Source organism: Gobio gobio, assembly GCF_949357685.1.
Source record: "Gobio gobio genome assembly, chromosome: 20".
In the NCBI taxonomy this organism is placed as follows: Eukaryota; Metazoa; Chordata; class Actinopteri; order Cypriniformes; family Gobionidae; genus Gobio; species Gobio gobio.
In genome coordinates, this window is record NC_137113.1 from 12,304,859 (window position 1) to 12,323,653 (window position 18,795).

The following is an 18,795-nucleotide window of genomic DNA, read 5'->3' on the forward strand; positions in this document are numbered from 1 at the left end:
ACAAGCAGCCAACAATTTTAGCAATGTCACAATACAAAGATTTGATTAAATGTCAATTTACAATCCAATTCTTATTTGAATGGGAGGACTCATGTGAACAGAGTGTTGAAAAAGTAAAGAAACAAAAGACTGATTCATGGGCTGAGACAAGAACAAAAATATGGCCAAAAAGACAGAGGAGAAGTGAGACAGGATAGATAGATAGATAGATAGATAGATAGATAGATAGATAGATAGATAGATAGATAGATAGATAGATAGATAGATAGATAGATAGATAGATAGATAGATAGATAGATAGATAGATAGATAGATAGATAGATAGATAGATAGATAGATAGATAGATAGATAGATAGATAGATAGATAGATAGATAGATAGATAGATAGATAGATAGATAGATATTGAATCGGTCAATCCAGTCACGATACGATACCCATCATCTTTCAGCTCTGCAAACACATGCACAAATAACAGAAGTAGCTTAGACAGAGAGACATGTTAGTTTAGCCACTAATCGCTCTTTCATAGAGTGATGGAGACATTATTGAAAGGTCGTTGTGACCGTTCATCCGTTCAGAATAACTGTCGGTCTTGTTTCGCTCGCGCACGCGTTCAGTACATTCAGGAGCGAGCGCCCGTCTGTCTCTCTGTGTGTCTTATTGGAGCTCACCGCGCGGTGGCACCGTGCGTCAGCCCCCTCCGCGCGCACCGCTCTCTCCGATCCGCTGCTCATACGATGCTGAAGATCTTCAGCGCAGCGTGCCGGTTCCTGGGCGGCATTCAGCGATGACAGTTTGATCTCTCACGAATTCCGTTTTGCACCCTGGTACACAGAGGAGCTTTACGCGCAGTATGGTTCGTTTGGACCAAACGGCACCGTGGCGCACTAAAACGAGACTTGGAAAGTTACTTATGCCGAATGAAGCTTATTCTGCATCTGGGCGGACTCAGTGAACGGGAGGTTCTTCACTGCAAAAGACTCATCTTGGGGATAACAACAGCAACGCGCCAGGAACAGAGACTAACTTTTGGCTTTGGAATGAGAATAACACAACATTGTTGATTATGAGCGAATTATCACCCGTCTAATCAGATTCTGGGGACCGCCATCAACAGTTCGTGAACTAGAGGCGTTTGCGCTCTGGATTGGGAATATATATACTCATTGATCAAACATTTATTAAGTAAACGCATGAAAGTAGAGACAGTGGATGAAAGAAGAAGAAAAAAGTCTGTGTGATCACTGACAAATCAATATCTGTCGTATACTGTGCGTGCGTAATTGCGCAAAGTTTTAACCTAAACAAACTCACACCTACTACGGAGTTGAACAATATTCAAGTTTGTGATATAAATGTGACAGATCTTTTACTGAGTCGCACAAGACATCGCTTCATTTGAGCAAAGACGCGTCAGAGACACTCTCGAAAATTACGCGCACAACTGTGGTTGGGCTGTGGAGGAGCAACATGTATCCGGCGTGTCGGACAAACGCGTTCAGTATCTCTCCATCTGCTCCTCTGGCAATGTGTGGGAATTCGGGTAAAGCGAGAAAGAGACCCTGTTGGATTGTAATATTGCTGTCGGTGCTCCTACATCTGGCGTCAGCACAAGGTAAAGAGCGCTTCTTTAAGTTGGCGTTTAAAGGCTGGAACTGTCTCCAGAGTGAATCTAAGGGACTAGCATTTAACCTCCGAGTTGTGTAGTCATTTAAATTGGGGGTAATTACAGTTTGAAATGAAGGTGGAGTAATAACACCGCGTCTTTAATGATCAATTGTATATGCTGATGAATTGAGCATGTGCAGCATCATTATGAGACATTGCTATTCAGTTATCAATGCACAAGACACGTGTATCATCTTTCCTTATGTATGTGAGATATGTGCCATGCAATTCTGCTTGCACTCTTCCCTCTTTTATCTCTCTCTCTCATGGAGTCACTGTACAGCAGTGGTTGTCAATCCTGGAGTACCTACCCCAGCACTGCACATTTTGGATGTCTCCCTTATCTGACACACCAATTTCAGGGCTTAGAGCCTTTAATAATGAGTTTAAGATATAAATCAGGTGAGTTAAATAAGGGAGACCTCCAAAATGTGCAGTACTAAAGTCCTCCAGGACCAGAACACACAACATCCCAAATTTTTTAAAACCCACCAGCATTTAGAAGTGTATTAAAGTCGTATTACACATGACATGGCCACGAAATTAACCAAAGCCAATTAATGAGTCTGTAGATTAACTATCAAAATTAATGAACTCCTTGCCTGTTTTATGACTGAACATAATGAGAAAGCTCTGTTACAGAGAGCTCACCAGTAGCATCTTAGAAAAGTGTTTTTATAAGGTGCATGTTCACCATATCTACATTATCAGAGTGCTGACAGGTTCTAAGATTCTAGATTGTATGATGAAATGATTCATTATTTGTAATGGGGACTTGCAAAACATGCATGTAACTAAACTTTTACTTTTACATACAAATATCTAGAGACATAAAAGATACACTATGGGAATGAATGAGAAGCACATAGCCAATTTCACCAAAAAAACAGGACGATTTTCTTTATTGCAATATGAGAGCGCATGCCCCCGTCCAGCATGGTTTTATGCCACTGAAAAGACAGAAAGTAGTCCATTGAGTTTCTCTGTATGCAGAGTGCAAGGATTTTTAACTGGCCACTTGTGGTAATTTGCCTCTCTTCTCAGCTGATGGCCTCAAGCGGGGAAAATTGTTTTTCGTCTAAATTTTGCAGACAGCAGGCGAGCAACAGAAGCTTGCATGAGCAGTCGCTTTCGTTCTTTCCGCCTGGAAAAGGATAGAAGCAATATACTCAAATCTCGTGCATAGAAAAAAAACCTACATTTGCTAGGTGGGCGATGCTGGCTCAAATGAAAATATCTACACAGGTGCACAAAAAATGTAATATTTTCTAATATTTTTTTCCAATATATTGTCCCAACTGCATTGCAATGCAGCTGAAATGTATTACTGAAAGTTTCTCCCAGCTTGCCGGTTTTCTCTAAGCGTAGCTGGGCTGCTTAGGTAGTTGTTATGCAAGCACAGGTGGGAGTGTTGGGGATGCGTGATAGCTGCAAACACTAAGCCCTGGATCGGGAAATAGGCTGTTCTGTAATGCTGCCTAGGGAGGAAACCGTGGCAAACTAGGACGTGCCATATATCCATCATTCATGAGTGTATGCTGTCCAACCTGACATTTACAGTAGAGTGATAACTTACACATTGGGAGGATTAGGGTACCAGTTTGTGTATATGCGCGTGGAAGGAAAACGGAGCAGGAAGAGCAGAGAGAGGGAATGTGTGTATGTTATATTAACCTTCTTCACAGCATCCAACGTTCGTGTTTTATAATGATCTGTGGCATCGGTTGATTCGTTCAAGTTAATTGTCTTTAACCTCACAGGTTCTCCAGGAACGTTCCTGAGGTCTGGGACTCTCACCTAAACATCATTAAAACAGATTCCCACCACAGAGCTCATGAAGCTCTCTGAATCGTGCTGTGGTTTTAATGAAAAATCCATTGTGAAACTCCCACTTGGCGGAGAGAAAAAGCCCCCCATCTGAGATAAATTAAGAATACATTACCTAAGCAGAACCGTGAGGTCTTTATTTTGACTTCCACTGTACAGACTACATAAATAAGTGTTTAACAGCCTTAAGGAGATACTTCACCTTAGAATTTTAATTCATTTGGCCCTATTTACTCACCCTTATGTCATTCCAAACCTGTATGCTCTTATTTTCTCCATACGGTGCAATGCAAAAAAGGTTTTTTAAAGAATATTCACATAAAATGTTTGCCTTACAGCAACAGTTCATAATGGTTATGGGGGGTTTATGCTCCAAAAACCACTATAATAGCACCATAAACGTCATCCATGTGTATCCGGTCCTACTCCACCTGCTCCGAGCTGGATTCAAACCAGCGTCTCCGGCGTGGGAGGCCGCACGCTAACAAAGACGCTAAAGACTGCAGCCTCTAGCATGCATGGATGGATGGATGGATGGATGGATGGATGGATGGATGGATGGATTGATTGATTTATGGATGGATTTGAACACTCCTCATTTCACATACCTTTTTTGCCTTCTATAGTAGGGATGTATGCAAATTTGGACGCAAACTGAAATTTCATATCTAATCATAAAATATAGATTGAACTTCCACTGATGTCCACTGATAATCGTCATCCCTGCCGTGGCTCCCAAATCAAATTATGTTTCAGAACTAAACATTATGACGTTTAACTTTTTCCCGACCAGCGTTTTTTTTTTTTTTTTTTTATGGTCCCCAGAATATTTTGTTGTATGAAAATCTGAACATGCAATATATCAAAAGAAAGAGCAGACTCTCTAAAAAACATAAAAACCCTGTTTTATTCTAGCTTTATTAATAATTGGATGTGGGTAAGTTTATTAAAAAAGCTACATTTTGAGCAAAAAAGCTGAAAAAAATTTGTTTTTGTCAAGGACTATATCCAGATCAGATTCAGAACGATGATCAAAACATAGATGGAGTAGATTGAGTCCATCAAGACCCCCAAATCTTGCTCAGTCTTGTACCTAGTCCTGGTTCGACATTTCATTTAGTAAACTCTGTGGTTTTGCATCTACTTACATATGTTATCGCTTGTTTCTGCTTCTTTTTCTCCTGTGTTTTGATCCAGAGATTCTGTACAATTTCAGAATATGTGTCATAGCGCCCCCTTACCGTATAAAAGTGAATACACAGAAAGCCGGAAAATTCCGTCAATGGCAGGGAAAGAGTTAAGAGCAACAGCAAAGATGAAGATTATCAGTAACCGCTGCAGTTAGGAGAAAATGTCAGATTGAAGGTGCAGTCACATTTGCTGTTGCTCGGCAAAATGTTGACAGTCAGTCCAATAGGAATCCATGTGATTGGGAGTATTGTGTGAGGGTGAAAATGTTCCCCAAACAGATTTCAAGTTCATGCGAATTCAACACATTGGCCTACAGAAAGCGGCGTGGTTTGAGAGTGACTTCTGCGTGCCCCGTTGAAAAAATGCATGACAGCTGGTTTAAGCTGGTCCTTAGTTTGTCATGAGCTGTTTTAAGCTGGTCCTGAGCTGGAGCTAGTTTATTAGGACTAGCACTTGAACAGCTTAAACCAGCTCATGACCAGCAAAGGATCAGCTTAAACCATGCTTCAAAACATACCTAACCAGCATATGCTGGTTTTTCATACATCTCAATGCCATTACCTTAACAAAAGACTTCACATACCTTAACAGCTTTTATCGCTTGTTGTGCTATGCCTAGTAATGACACGGTATTGGACTAAATGCAAACAACATGTAATCAAGACATATATCTTATTTTGTTTCAAGTAGACACAGATACGATACAGAATCTGTCATTCAGTTATCAAACCTGGAGCTATAGATCTGCAGAGCCTTGCTGAGAACCTGACTCCGTCATTCAAGAAAACAAGACTATAATACAACCCAACACGTTCTCACTCCCAACTCTTCACATATTGGCGCTTAGTTAGGCGGTTGTCATGTGCATAAATCATTTGACTTTAGAAGATTAGCTGGAGGTTTCAGAAGGAAGACTGCCCATTTATGGAGTATGTCAAGGTTGAGACTGTAACTCTTCTGGACTCTTTGCAGAGCATATTCATCGCCACCGCCACAATAGTGAATTAGAAAACGTTTCTGCTGAATGTCATTCATTGCTTGACTGCGGTGTTTGTAGCGAAGGTAATGACACATTGATTAGGGTTGGTTGTGATTTGATGATGCTCTTCAACTGAAGGCCTCATTGTTGATGTGCTGTCTGATTCTACAAGTGCTTCAACGCCCCAAACGGCACTTTTTCTGTCAGTTATACTGCTTCTCTTCCTTTGACCTTTTCCCAATATAGACAAAGTTAGACAAAGAACAAAACTTCAGCTTAGGATATTTCAATTTTGGAGGTATATTGCTGTGTTTTTTTTGTGGGGTTTTTTTGTAAGTCAAGATAGACTGATGGATTCATGGGCTCTGACCTTGGCAACTCCCTGAGATTTCAGCGATATCCTGTTAAGTTGCTTGCTCATGACACTTAGGAAACCAGTTCGCCTGAACAGACATATCGAGCCCTCATTGCTTTTTCATAAATACGAATCACCCAAAAACTAGGAGACAGAGCGTAGGAACTATTGATTAAGTGTCTTTTTCTTTACTCATTCTTTCTGAATCTTCTCGGCCATGTTAAACAGGGCAGGTGTGTAACTCCCTGTCGGGTCAGCTTGGGTCTGGATGGGGGCCGCTGCTTTCCTCGGACATACTGTTGCTGTGGGCAATGCCTCGGGCCGTTTCATTGCCTGAATACCAATTGCATGTAGGGGCTTGATGTTACCCCCTGAGGACTGCTCTAGTGGTCCGCATGAATGGCTCAACTTCAAATCAAAAGTGAACTTATCACTCGGCCCATGACCAAACATATTTCAGATACCTGGAAATGCTTCCTCATAATTCAGACACCACAGTGATAAGTCTAGTCTGAGTACAGCAGGGTTGGAAGTGGAATTTACTGAATTACATTTCAGGGAAATTCAACAAGAAATTATTTATTTATTTATTTATTTATTTATTTATTTATTTATTTATTTATTTATTTATTTATTTATTTATTTATTTATTTATTTATTTATTTATTTATTTATTTATTTATTTATTTATTTATTTATTTATTTATTTATTTATTTATTTATATTTTTTATTTTTTAATTTTTTAATTTTTTTATTTTTTTATTTTTTTATTTTTTTATTTTTTTATGTACAATGCCAGTTATGAGTTTGGAGAATTATTGTAATTTCTTTCCAGTAACATTGACATTGATTCAAAAGTAACAATAAAGACATTTAAAATGTTACAAAAGATTTATATTTCAAAAATATTATAATATATATATATATATATATATATATATATATATATATATATATATATATATATATATATATATATATATATATATATATATATATATATATATATATATATATATATATATATATATATATATATATATATATATATATATATATATATATATATATATATATATATATATATATTGGGATGCCTGCCTTTACAACTTTAATGTCATCACAGGCCTGACTCGCAGTCTCCGCTCTAATTCATCCCAAAGGTATTTTTTATCAGGTTGAGGCCAGTCAAGTTCCTCCACACCAAACTAGCTCATCCATGTCTTAAACTAGCTCATCCATGTCTTTGACTGGTGCGCAGTCATGTTGGAACAGGAAGGGGCCATCCCTAAACTATTCCCACAAAGTTGGGAGTATGACATTTTCCAAAATGTCTTGATATGCTGTAGCATTAAGAGTTCCTTTCACTGGAACCAAGGGGCCAAGCCCAACCCCTGACAAACAAACCAACACCATAATACCCCCTCCACCAAACTTTACACTTGGAACAATGCAGTCAGGCAAGTAATGTTCTCCTGGCAACCGCCAAACCCAGACTCGTCCATCGGATTGCCGGACAGAGCAGCGTGATTTGTCCAGTGATTTGCGAGTCCAGTGGCTTTACACCACTGCGTCCGACACTTTACATTGCACATGGTGATGTAAGGCTTAGATGCAGCTGCTCGGCCATGGAAACTCATTCCATGAAGCTCTCTATGCACTGTTCTTGAGCTAGTCTGAAGGCCACACAAAGTTTGGAGGTCTGTAGCTGTTGACTCTGCAGAAAGTTACCGATTTCTGAGCACTGTGCACCTCAGCATGCGCTGACCCCGCTCTGGGATTTTTCATGGCTGGGTTGCTTTTGTTCCCAATTGCTTCCACTTTGTTATAATACCACTAACAGTTGACCGTGGAATATTTAGTAGTGAGGAAAAAATTACTTATGGCACAGGTGGCAACCTATCATGGTACCACGCTAGAATTCACTGAGGTCCAAACAGCGACCTATTCTTTCACAAATGTTTGTAGAAGCGTCTGCATGCCTAAAGTGCTTGATTTTATACACCTGTGGTCATGGAAGTGATTGGAACAGCTGAATTCAATGATTTGGAGGGGTGTCGCACTACTTTTGGTAATATAGTGCATATGTATTAAGCAGTAAAATTTGTATATATCACAAGAATAGATTACATTTTAAAATATATTAAACATTTTATATGTATTATTAATTAATAAAGTAACAAGTAAGTCAGTTATTATTTCAAAATCTTCTATATATAATTAAGTTTGAAATGTATAGATTAAGTGAATTTATTTGATGCATCATATCAATCAGAAAGTTGAAGACATTCCCGAAGTGAGTCTGCTTTATTCTTGGCACATCTTTCATCTGACCACTTTCCACTTTCCTTTTACTTGTTGACATCATCAATTAGGATATTTACGGAACAAATTTGACGGGTGACCTCTTGTGATAAATCATAGTGCGATTGAATTAGATGCAAACATGTCTTGTCATATGAAAAAGTTATGTTTTTGTGATGTAATTTCCTGTTTGCTTTTATAATGCTCTAAAACCCAATTAAATAATTAAACAAGAGCAGTTAAGGTTCATACACAGTGTGTGAGGTGCATGTTTTACATTCGAAATATCAAAATATCTTCAGTTAAACTCGAATATACATATTTTCATTTACCTTATCTGTGCATTTAAAAGCATGCAAAAGCAAAAGCAAGTCTGTCCATTATTGTACCTCAGTGACATCTGGAAAAGATAGAGAGCAAAAATATAGAGTCACAAAGGGAACGGCTTGTTCTGTCAGACAGGTACCTCATAGATTCCTGTAGAGCCTAATGACTCGCTGTGTCTCAACTCACCTGGGGAGGTGTAATGGAGTCCTCAGAGAAGAAGTGGATATACATAGCGCCGGGTAAAATATTACATCCATTTTGGAGTGCTAGCACAGAAGTCAGCAAATATTAAATATTCTGAAAAAAAATACTTTTGTAAGAAAGTGAAAGAGAGAAATAAAGAGTAAGACAGAGAGAAAAAGTGCTTGTGATATTCCGTTTGTGCTAATCAGATAATAATAAAGTGTGTTAGCTAAACCAAGAGCAGTGTAATTTCTCAACCTACATTCATTATTCCACTGTGTTCTGCCCTTTTCAACCAGTCTGTTCGTTTTGTGATTAGACGCTCTAATCCGTCACTCGCAACGTAAAAAAGAAGCCGTACGGACAAATCCATTTGTGATTAGAGCTTCTCGGACTCAAGCGTGGCAGACAAACGCAACCAAATGCGCTCACACACACCAACGCAAACCCGAATACTAAGTTCAAGGACTGTGCCAGCGAGGTATTTAGCCATGGTGCGTGTTTTAAATGCTCTCTCTGAGCCCACTGAAGCAGGCATTATGCTTCTAGTCAGTTGAGTCACGGCCTTTGAAGCTTTGACTGCACAAAGATATGTCTTCGGTACCAGATTTCTGTGTGTTGCACGATAGGCATGCACTTTGGTACCATGGTTCTATCTAAAACACGGCGGTTACAAACTCGTAAGAAAGTATCTGGTTGTTTAGCAATTGTCTTTTGATTGCGGCAAGTTGCCAAAGGCTGTGGCACAAACATGCAAACATGCTAAGCGTCAAACAAATGCACTATAATTAGGGAAACTATGGGATTCGGATTGTTAAGTGCGTTGGAATAGACTGAAAAAGATGCATCAGTGGTGTGTAAAAAAATAAAAGATAAATCGCTAATGATGCTGATAATGTCTTACTCTTGAGAAAGTTTGAGGAAGATGAAAAGAGCTGAGGAGGAGGGCACTCAGGGGTGCCGGTGAAGGGGTGTAATTGATGCAATGGCGCTGTTCGCTGTTGTTGCTCACGTTTCATCTGAAATGTGCTTATTGTCACTCCAGGGGCACTCAGGTTTTTTCGCTCAATGTATTCCAACCTTTTTAATAATCTGCACTTTTGCTGCACTTGCTCTTTGAAGTCGTATTACATAAGGGGACTGCTAGAGGTTGCTTACAAGAATGAAATAAAATAATCTTCATCATTTTTGTCTTGCTAAAGCTCCTGCTTTGCTCAGATTGCATGTCTTGGATGTATCTTGATTCTGTGTGAATGTGCTTTGTTTGAAAGTACACCAGGGTCAAGTTGCACCAGTGTTCATGAGGCCTTGCTTAGTGTGGGATGTGAAGAGCACACCACGGTCATGGTTGTATTTGTGTATATATATATATATATATATATATATATATATATATATATATATATTACATATATGTCAATGGAAATGAATTGTATATCATATATCGTAGTATATCAATTCTATTGATATATAATATATACTGTAGCTATGAAATACATTAAAAGTGCTGTAGGAGATCTGGGTAAATGCCAACTTTAGCCCGATAGCACTGAAAGCGTACAATCCCACCCTTCCTCCCTGCAAATCACCGCCCAAAGCCACACCTCCTGAAAGCATGAACACGCACTGCCCAGAAGACCAGAGAAAACACACTACTGCAATACATAGAGAGTCGGACTTGTAACCGGAAGGTTGCAGGTTCAAGTCTCAGGTCCTGCAGGAATTGTCGGTGGGGGGAGTGAATAACCAGCGCCCTCCTCCACCCTCAATACCACGACTGAGGTGAGACCCTTGAGCAAGGCACCGAACCCCCAACTGCTCCCAGGGCTCCGCAGCAATATGGCTGCCCACTGCTCCGGGTGTGTGTTCGCGGTGTGTGTGTGTTCACTACTGTGTGTGTGCACTTGGATGGGTTAAATGCAGAGCACAAATTCCAAGTATGGGTCACCATACTTGGCCACACTTCACTTCACTTCACTTCACTTCACTTCAATTGGTATATTTAAATATTTCAATAATATTAAGGAACTGTATGAAAAACAATCAAACGATCAAACTTATACATTTGAATGCTATTTATTTATTTAAAACATTTAACCTATATTTCAAACTTTGTATTGCTTCTCAAAACTGCCAATATAAAATAGTGTATTAACTATATAGTGATGATATATAAATATTTGTTTGTATATTTAGAAATAATGTTAAGGAACTGTATGTTAAATAAAAAACAACAACAAAAAATACATTTGTATAAAATGTATTTATTTATTTACAATACTTCATTGAAATTTCAAACTTGTTGCCTCACATAACTGTAAAATTTATTGAAATATAATTTAATAACTGGTAAGAACTTCAATAACTGGTAACTATATACAATATCTAGTTACAAAAAAAATTGTATATTTAAATATTATGGAACAGGTTTTTAAAAAAAAAGCAAATACATTAGTATACCTGTAGTTATTTAGAATACTTCATCAATATTTCAGATTTCTTGTTGCATAGCTATCCAATTATATATATAAATGTAATTTAATAACTGGTAATAAAATATATTTCTAGTGAAATAAGATGTATAGTTTTGAAATAAAATAATTAATGTATTTAAATATTGTATGAACATAATTTTAAGGAACTCTATGTTAAATTAAAACAGCAACAATAAATACATTTTTAATTTGTATTGATTGATTGATTGATTGATTGATTGATTGATTGATTGATTGATTGATTGATTGATTATTAAGGCTTCCATAAATATTTTGTTTATATGCTGGTTACATTTCAGCTATGATTTGTGGTGCATACATTTTACCTTAGTGCCTATTTATGCCATAACTATGCAAATGTTTTAACTTTCACAGCTGGTGCAACTAGGCCCCTGGTCTACACCATTCCTTTGTGGAAATTCAGTGCGCAAGCTAAGCCAGATGGTTCATGGCTTGAGCCTCTTTGGGGTTGTCTGCATTGTGACCATTCTTAGTTGCAGCTGTTCTCAGGTTGTGTAAACTGGCCCCCAGCTGACATTGTTTATGGCTCAATCTTTCCAATCACACTTTGATAAAGTTCCATGTGCTTCTGAAAACGTTTCTAATGAGGAGCGTTTTGTGATCTCCTCTGTGTAGGAATATTAGTGGGCGCACGTTAACCGATTCTGTTGTGGGAACATTAAGCTTTGAAATGTTGAGTCAACGCTGGGCTCTTTTCCATATACAGTGTGTGTGTGTGTGTGTGTGTGTGTGTGTGTGTGTGTGTGTGTGTGTGTGTGTGTGTGTGTGTGTGTGTGTGTGTGTGTGTGTGTGCCTGCAGTGGTTTCTTTGAAGTTATAGGTTTCTTCCTCTCACTGATGTCAGGCTTGCACGGTTTTAAATTCTGAATCAAGGCATAAATGGATGAGAGGGAGAAAGGGGCTTTATAGGGAATAGCATTTCAGGATGTGTGATAGTACAATGACATGCACAGCCTGTGTGTCTCCGATGCTATCGCTACACCCAACCGTTTCAGCATGGAGATTTTTTTCCCACCTCCATTCTTCCCACATGTCCAGGCTTCTGCAGTTGGATCTCCAGGAATCGTTTAAGCAGAACCACACTTTGATTATAGCATCTTTGTAATACCTCTTTGGCCAACAGTCCAAGATTAGCAAAAACAGATTCCCGATAGAATCGAGGTGAGTTTACAGCATGATGCCATAGGGAAAGCGTTTTCATTTCCACTAGTTCTTTAGGAAACAATCTACAAACTGAACATTTAAAGTACATTTAAAGTTGTTCTAGAGAACATTTATTTTATGCTTTTACACTATTAAGAACATAACCATCTCAAGCAGTGTTGTGCTTCATTCAGAATTGAATTGAGGATTTGAATTTGAAATTGAAATGTAAGCATTTAGGATTACAATGAATGGGAATGAAAAGAAATGCATATAAATTGTAACTTTTATAGAGAAGAAAAGTTTGTCAAGATAAACTGATTGACTTGATAGAACTTTTTTTGAAAGTTTATAAAAACCCTTTAACTTAAGTTATTATAGTTAAACCATGGTGACCACAAATTAACCATGGCTTTGCTACTCTAACAATAGTTTAACCATGATATTTGTGGTAAAACTGTGGTTATATAAATGGAAATCAATTAGCCAAAAAAACATGGTTACTACAGTTTTACTATAATAAAACCATGGTTAATTGGTTTTAAAAGTGCAAGCAAATGACTCTTACAAGCCAGTTCTTTGTAGTGAATCGAAAACACAATCATTTATTTTCTAAATGAATGGCCGCAAATTTGACATTATAACCCAAACTGAATCAGAATGAATCTTCTAATTGAAGAACATCAAGCCATCTCATCTCAATGTTGTGCAACAATCAGAACTGAATTGAGAATACTGAATTTGACATTTGAATGATTTTGAATTTAAAATTAGAATGCAAGGAATTAATATTAACATGAACATATTTTGTTTTAATCATATGCCCAATTTTTATCTAGAAAAGCAAAACTTGTCAGGGCAAATTTTAAATGTTGACAGATGTTAAAAGTAGACAGACAGACATAGATGTATATAGATGGATGGAAAACATAATGATTTATTTCATAATGTAACCAAAATTGACATTAAACATCACAAACAATAACCCATATTGAATCCGAATGGAATCGAATCAAGTATTCTGTACTGATACCCAGCATTACTGGTGACCAACGATGGATGTTGCAGCAGTGTACACACAGAAAAATGGTTCTTAATAAGTCCGCAAGTTCAGCAAAGAATCGTTGAAGAACTTTTATTTTTACAGCGCTGCTCTTTGACCCGCATCTGAGAGAAATTGCACCCAGTGGAATTGCAATCCGTACACTTCCACTTGTAGCTGATCTCATTCAGACACCTCTCCTCGTATGATCCCCGGCACGTACGAGCCTCTACAGGAATGTTGCCCATTATCTGTGACTTGGCGGAGCCCGTAACTCTTTTAAAATCTTTAATGCAAAAATCAGAGAAACAAACCTCCACGTTCATTCGGAAAATGATGCACTCAATACTCATTCAGTAGGTAATAGTCAACGGAATCCCAGGCTTTTTAAAGCACAATTATGCAAAGCGTGGAGACTGTGCAAGATGCTTTTGGTGTTGTTTACCAAAGTCAGACATGGCAAGGCATGGCAGTATGGTAATGAGCGTGGACTAAAGTGTTGTTCATGAAGCCTTTAAGTCTCACACTCTCAAGCGGCGAGCCGTGCATTTGGCGCAATCAGATTGGCCCGTGCTGCATAAGGTGCCACCTATGAACCCTGTAATTGCTGCTCCCTCAGGGTGCTTGCATGAATTTGTGTGTGTGTGTTTGTGTGAATGCGTGTTTATAAGCTAAAAAAGACCAGTATTCTCAAAACTCTTGTGAATAATTGGACCTGTAGCTGGTGTCATGGTATGATGCCACATACTGTATTTCCTCAAGCATTAATGATCTCGATTCAAGACATGCGGCACACAGCTCTAACGCAGAGGGGGTGCATTGAAACCGGAAAATTCCTTTAGAATTTAGATTTAGTCGTTAGATGTGTGTTTGTGTATGTCAATGCTCTAGCGTCCAATTTGTTCCATTTTGTTCCTTTTTAAATATAATTTTTGGGCTTTCTGCCATTTTGTTAATAATTACAGTGAAAGGAGAGACAGCTAATATTAGGGAGAATAGAAGGTGGGATCGGAATATATATATATTTATAATTATTATGTATATATAAATACACACATATGCATGTATATTTAAGAAAAAAATATATTTATAAATAATATAAACATACACATGCAAATATTTCTTATATATACACAAATGTGTGTGTATTAATCGTGATTAATCGATTTGACAGGACTACACATATCATGATACTTTCTCTTAAGATATATCGTTTTTGTTGTAGCATTGTCATTTGAAAGTAACTTCAGAGCTTCTGCTTAATGGTTAAATATAAATGCAACAATATAGACATCCAAGATGTTGTGACAGACTTCACAAGCTTCTGGGTTCAACTCGATAGAAGTGTATGTGTGCTTTCCGTCACACTGCGCTAAGATTAGTCTATGTGATAAGCGTGACATGGCACACAACCAGAGGCATGTGGTTGTGCGTGTGCATACGCATTTTCAATGAGCATATGGTGCCTGCCACTCTCTCCATGAAGATGCCACCTCTCACCAGCACAGAGGGGCTTCATCAATCAATGCCATGGAGCAGAAGCCACTCACCAGAGGAAGCCCAGACCCCGATCAATTCCTGTGGGTACACGCCTTCATTTTCGAAACTCTCCACTTCTTTTCTCTGCCCCTTTGAGGGCTTATTTACCCATCCACCTTTTGAAATAATAAAACACTTTTCCTTCTGGATTAATCAACTGTAACCATATGCTCCCCATGAAATTACCGTGCAGTTTGGACCACAGAAAACAGCTGTTGCCATTTTGAAATAAAGAAGAGGGATGTGGGAGTGTAATTGCCATAACTTTGATTTGTTGGGTGCTTCACTTTGATGAGTGAACACATTTGTGGTTTTTCACATACTAGCAGATGGGGGTGACGAAAACCCCATTGTGTCCATTAAGAAACTGGCATTTTCATCACCTTAGAGCGTGTTTAGATGACCAACAGTGCTTCAGACATAGTGTTACTATCATCATCAACAAGGTGATTATCTCTCAAATACTACAGTTGATCCAATGATTGTTTGCAATGCGCCACAGTTTGTCACCGAAATCTTTCTCCATAATCCTCAGGTAATTGAGGTGGTGTTTCAATATCTCTTCGGAAATCGGGAGTTTGGTTGCATTAAAAAGGCTGGTTTCCTTGCAAATGCTCCTTGCTGTAATGTGGGTGTTATAGAGGGAATATTCAGTGGAACATTTGCTAAATATTTCAAATAAACAGTGTATTTTCGAACTTTCTATTCATCAAAGAATCCTGAAAAAATGCATTGTTTTCCACATAAATCCAAATGTTAAGAATCACAGCTGTTTTCAACATTGATCATAATATAAGTAATATTTATTGAGCACAAAATCAGCATATTAGTATCTGAAGGATCATATGACACTGAAAAAAATGCTATCTTTTGAGGACAGACAGACAGACAGATAGATCAATTTTGCATTTGCATTACTTAACTGCAGCGCATGTTGTGCCATCAACTTTACCTTATAAGCCTCTGGCAGTTTACTCTTGAAAAAGAATTATAAAGTAAAGATCCAAAATCTTCTCTCACAAGATCCAAATCTCTGCTCTAACGACTTTTCCCAAACTGGAGGCTATTTTTGACTGTTTTGAGAGGGAATGTTTCAGTGTGATAACACTGGAACACAGGAAAAAGTGGCCAGGATCTTCAACCAAACTATAAACTACATTAGAAAAAATGTTGAACGTTAACCTGACAAACGAAAGTTTTGAAAGTTTTGTAAAAGATTTGCACCTTTTGGAATTTGTATTTAGTTTATATATTGAACTTGTGTTTACAAGGGTGGAAGAACACTTTTCAGTATGCATTAACTGTGTTGAATTTATTTGTATTTCGATTCGGTAAATACTTATTTCAAATTACAGTTCAACTTTCTGTGTGGTGTGGCCAATTCAAGCCAAATGCAAGCTGAAGTTTCTACAATCCTGAAGCTGAACTGCAGTATCAGTGACATAGGCCATAAACTGTGGGCTGCATGAGATATTTGTGGACAAAAAAATGCAATAACCAGGACTGTAAAGGGTTGTGTGGGTTTCTGCAAGCACTGTAAGAAAAAAAAATCTAAGGTAGTGGTCATTTTCTGCCAGGAACTTTTACATTAAACGCATACTTCAAAATAGGCACCTGTGAAAAACCAATATACTGAAAATTCCTTAAAAGTACACTGTGCCCTATTTTCCTGGACTTAGAAAACAAATGTTTTTTAACTAACCTCACTCTAAAACTTAAATGAACGCAATAGGAAGATGACAGGTTTGGAGTTGCACCAGGATGGATGAAGCTGTTCTGTGCAACACGTAAAGCGATAGTCGTTCATTCTCATTGGTTTTTTGCTAAGAAGTGCAGTGGCATGGTGGTCCTCCATCCATCTTGATTTGTCAATAGCTACAATTTTAATTACACCTGAGTGCTGTCAGCCTGCCATGCTGGATGGGGGGAGAAAGATCGATCTGCTCTTTCTAATTGATTAATTGCCCCACTGATGGGCAATCTCTCCTTCCTTTTTACAGTCCTTATGTCCATCCACTAAAGCAAAGGCCAAATACGGAGGGTATACCTCTCCATATTCTGAGCCAAGGCCTTGTTTTACAGTGTTTTGTGCAGCGATGCGAGCAGTTTTGTAGGAAATGAACGCTGGGACCAAACGGCAGTACATCACTCTGGTCATTACGTGGCAGTTATGGTGGGTGCAGATAGTGGGGACTGCAGCCCAAAAAACGGTTTTACACCTAACGGTATCTTTAATTTGTGTGGCTGTTTTTCAGTCTCTAACGGCCTTTTCGCCGCCATTTCGGAAATGGAGGAGAGGATATATGTTTGTTATTAAACAGGCGAGAGCAGTAGGGCTGGATGCTGAGGTGCTTCACTTCACCTTTCTGAAGTCCTCAGCTCTATAAAGCATAAAAACACGGGGTAATGGAAGCACTAGCTCCACAGCTGTCTGTTCCTTTAGCGATTGTGCCTGGAATAAATCGTGCATTCCTGCTGTGAGTAAATGTCCTTAAAATTCTTGTAAAATTCACCCTTAGGGCAATCTCGTGTCGGCAGACCTTGACTTAACAGCATATTCTGGCCAAGAACCGCCCAGTTAGACCATCTGACAACACAAATAATTTCCAAAAATCATATAGTAAAGTCAAGTCAATTCACCTTTATTTATATAGCGCTTTTTACAATGCAGATTGTTTCAAAGCAGCTTCACAGTGTTAACAGGAAAATAATGCAACAGAATTTGATTCGGCTGTACAGCCGCTCTGCAGAAAACAGTAATGTCATCGTACAGCTCAGTTCGAGTCTCATATAGTGTCAATGCGGGCAGATCAATAGTTGAATATTTAATATATACTTTATGACTTTTCTTTTGTTGTTGTCCCAAATAAAATATCTAAAAATCATCCTACATAGTGCTAGCTGTTTGGGGAATTAATGGATGGTTATCAAAAGATCCTCAAAAAATACTGAAGATAAATTGACTCGAGAAGTAACACTGCTCAAATATTAAGGCTTTGTATATGTAGTGTATTTTTTTCTATATCTAAAACAAGAAAACTATTCCAGTGCAGTAAGATGAAAAACAATCTATGAAAAGAAGTTGTAGAATTGAATGCAGTTTTTAATTGAGTAATTTTTCTTGCTTTAAAGATTTGTAGATATTTTAACTGGAAAATGAGTAAAACACGTGTATATGTTTTATTTTTAAAAAAATATGATAATTTGTATTATTATTATTATATTATTGTTGTTTTTTGCAGTGCTGTTAATTTTGTTTTTTTCAGCTGCCATTTAGGGATTGGTTTATATTAAATAGATTAAACCACAATAATAGTTTGGCATAAAATAAAACAAGAACATGTATATAGATAAGCAATAGGTAGATGGATGGACGGATGGATGGATAGATAGACAGATAGACATGCACAGACTCAGGCATGGTAGTCATTTTGCATGTGGTACGAAGGCTGCCTGTCTTGGTCCCCACAGTGGCACGAAGTGGGTGGGCCTTTTAATAGACATTCTAGACAAAGTGGTTACGAGAAAATGTGCACTTAGAGAAAGATAGTAAGAGAAGTTAGACCAGATGCTGTACATCTGGATGCAATGACCTTGGTGGCGAAATCCGTCTTACGTGTTAGAAAACTTTGGCGGCCCAGTAATCAGAGACAAAATAAGGAAATCGCTGACCGAAAGGGGAATTGGAGGGCTTCCTATTGAACAAACACAATAATGGC

General features: G+C 38.0%; 1 protein-coding gene across 8 annotated transcripts in view; it reads left to right on the forward strand.

The window, feature by feature from the left end:
- The first annotated feature begins 738 nt into the window (after positions 1–738).
- The window catches only part of sdk2b (sidekick cell adhesion molecule 2b), a 422,576-nt gene continuing 404,519 nt past the window's right edge, over positions 739–18,795 (forward strand). For all 8 annotated transcript variants that reach the window (XM_079801210.1, XM_079801212.1, XM_079801214.1 and 5 more), the window contains exon 1: positions 739–1,617. In XM_079801210.1, the coding sequence (XP_079657336.1) occupies positions 1,473–1,617 (145 nt within the window). In that variant the 5' untranslated portion in view covers positions 739–1,472. The remainder of the gene's footprint in view (positions 1,618–18,795) is intronic.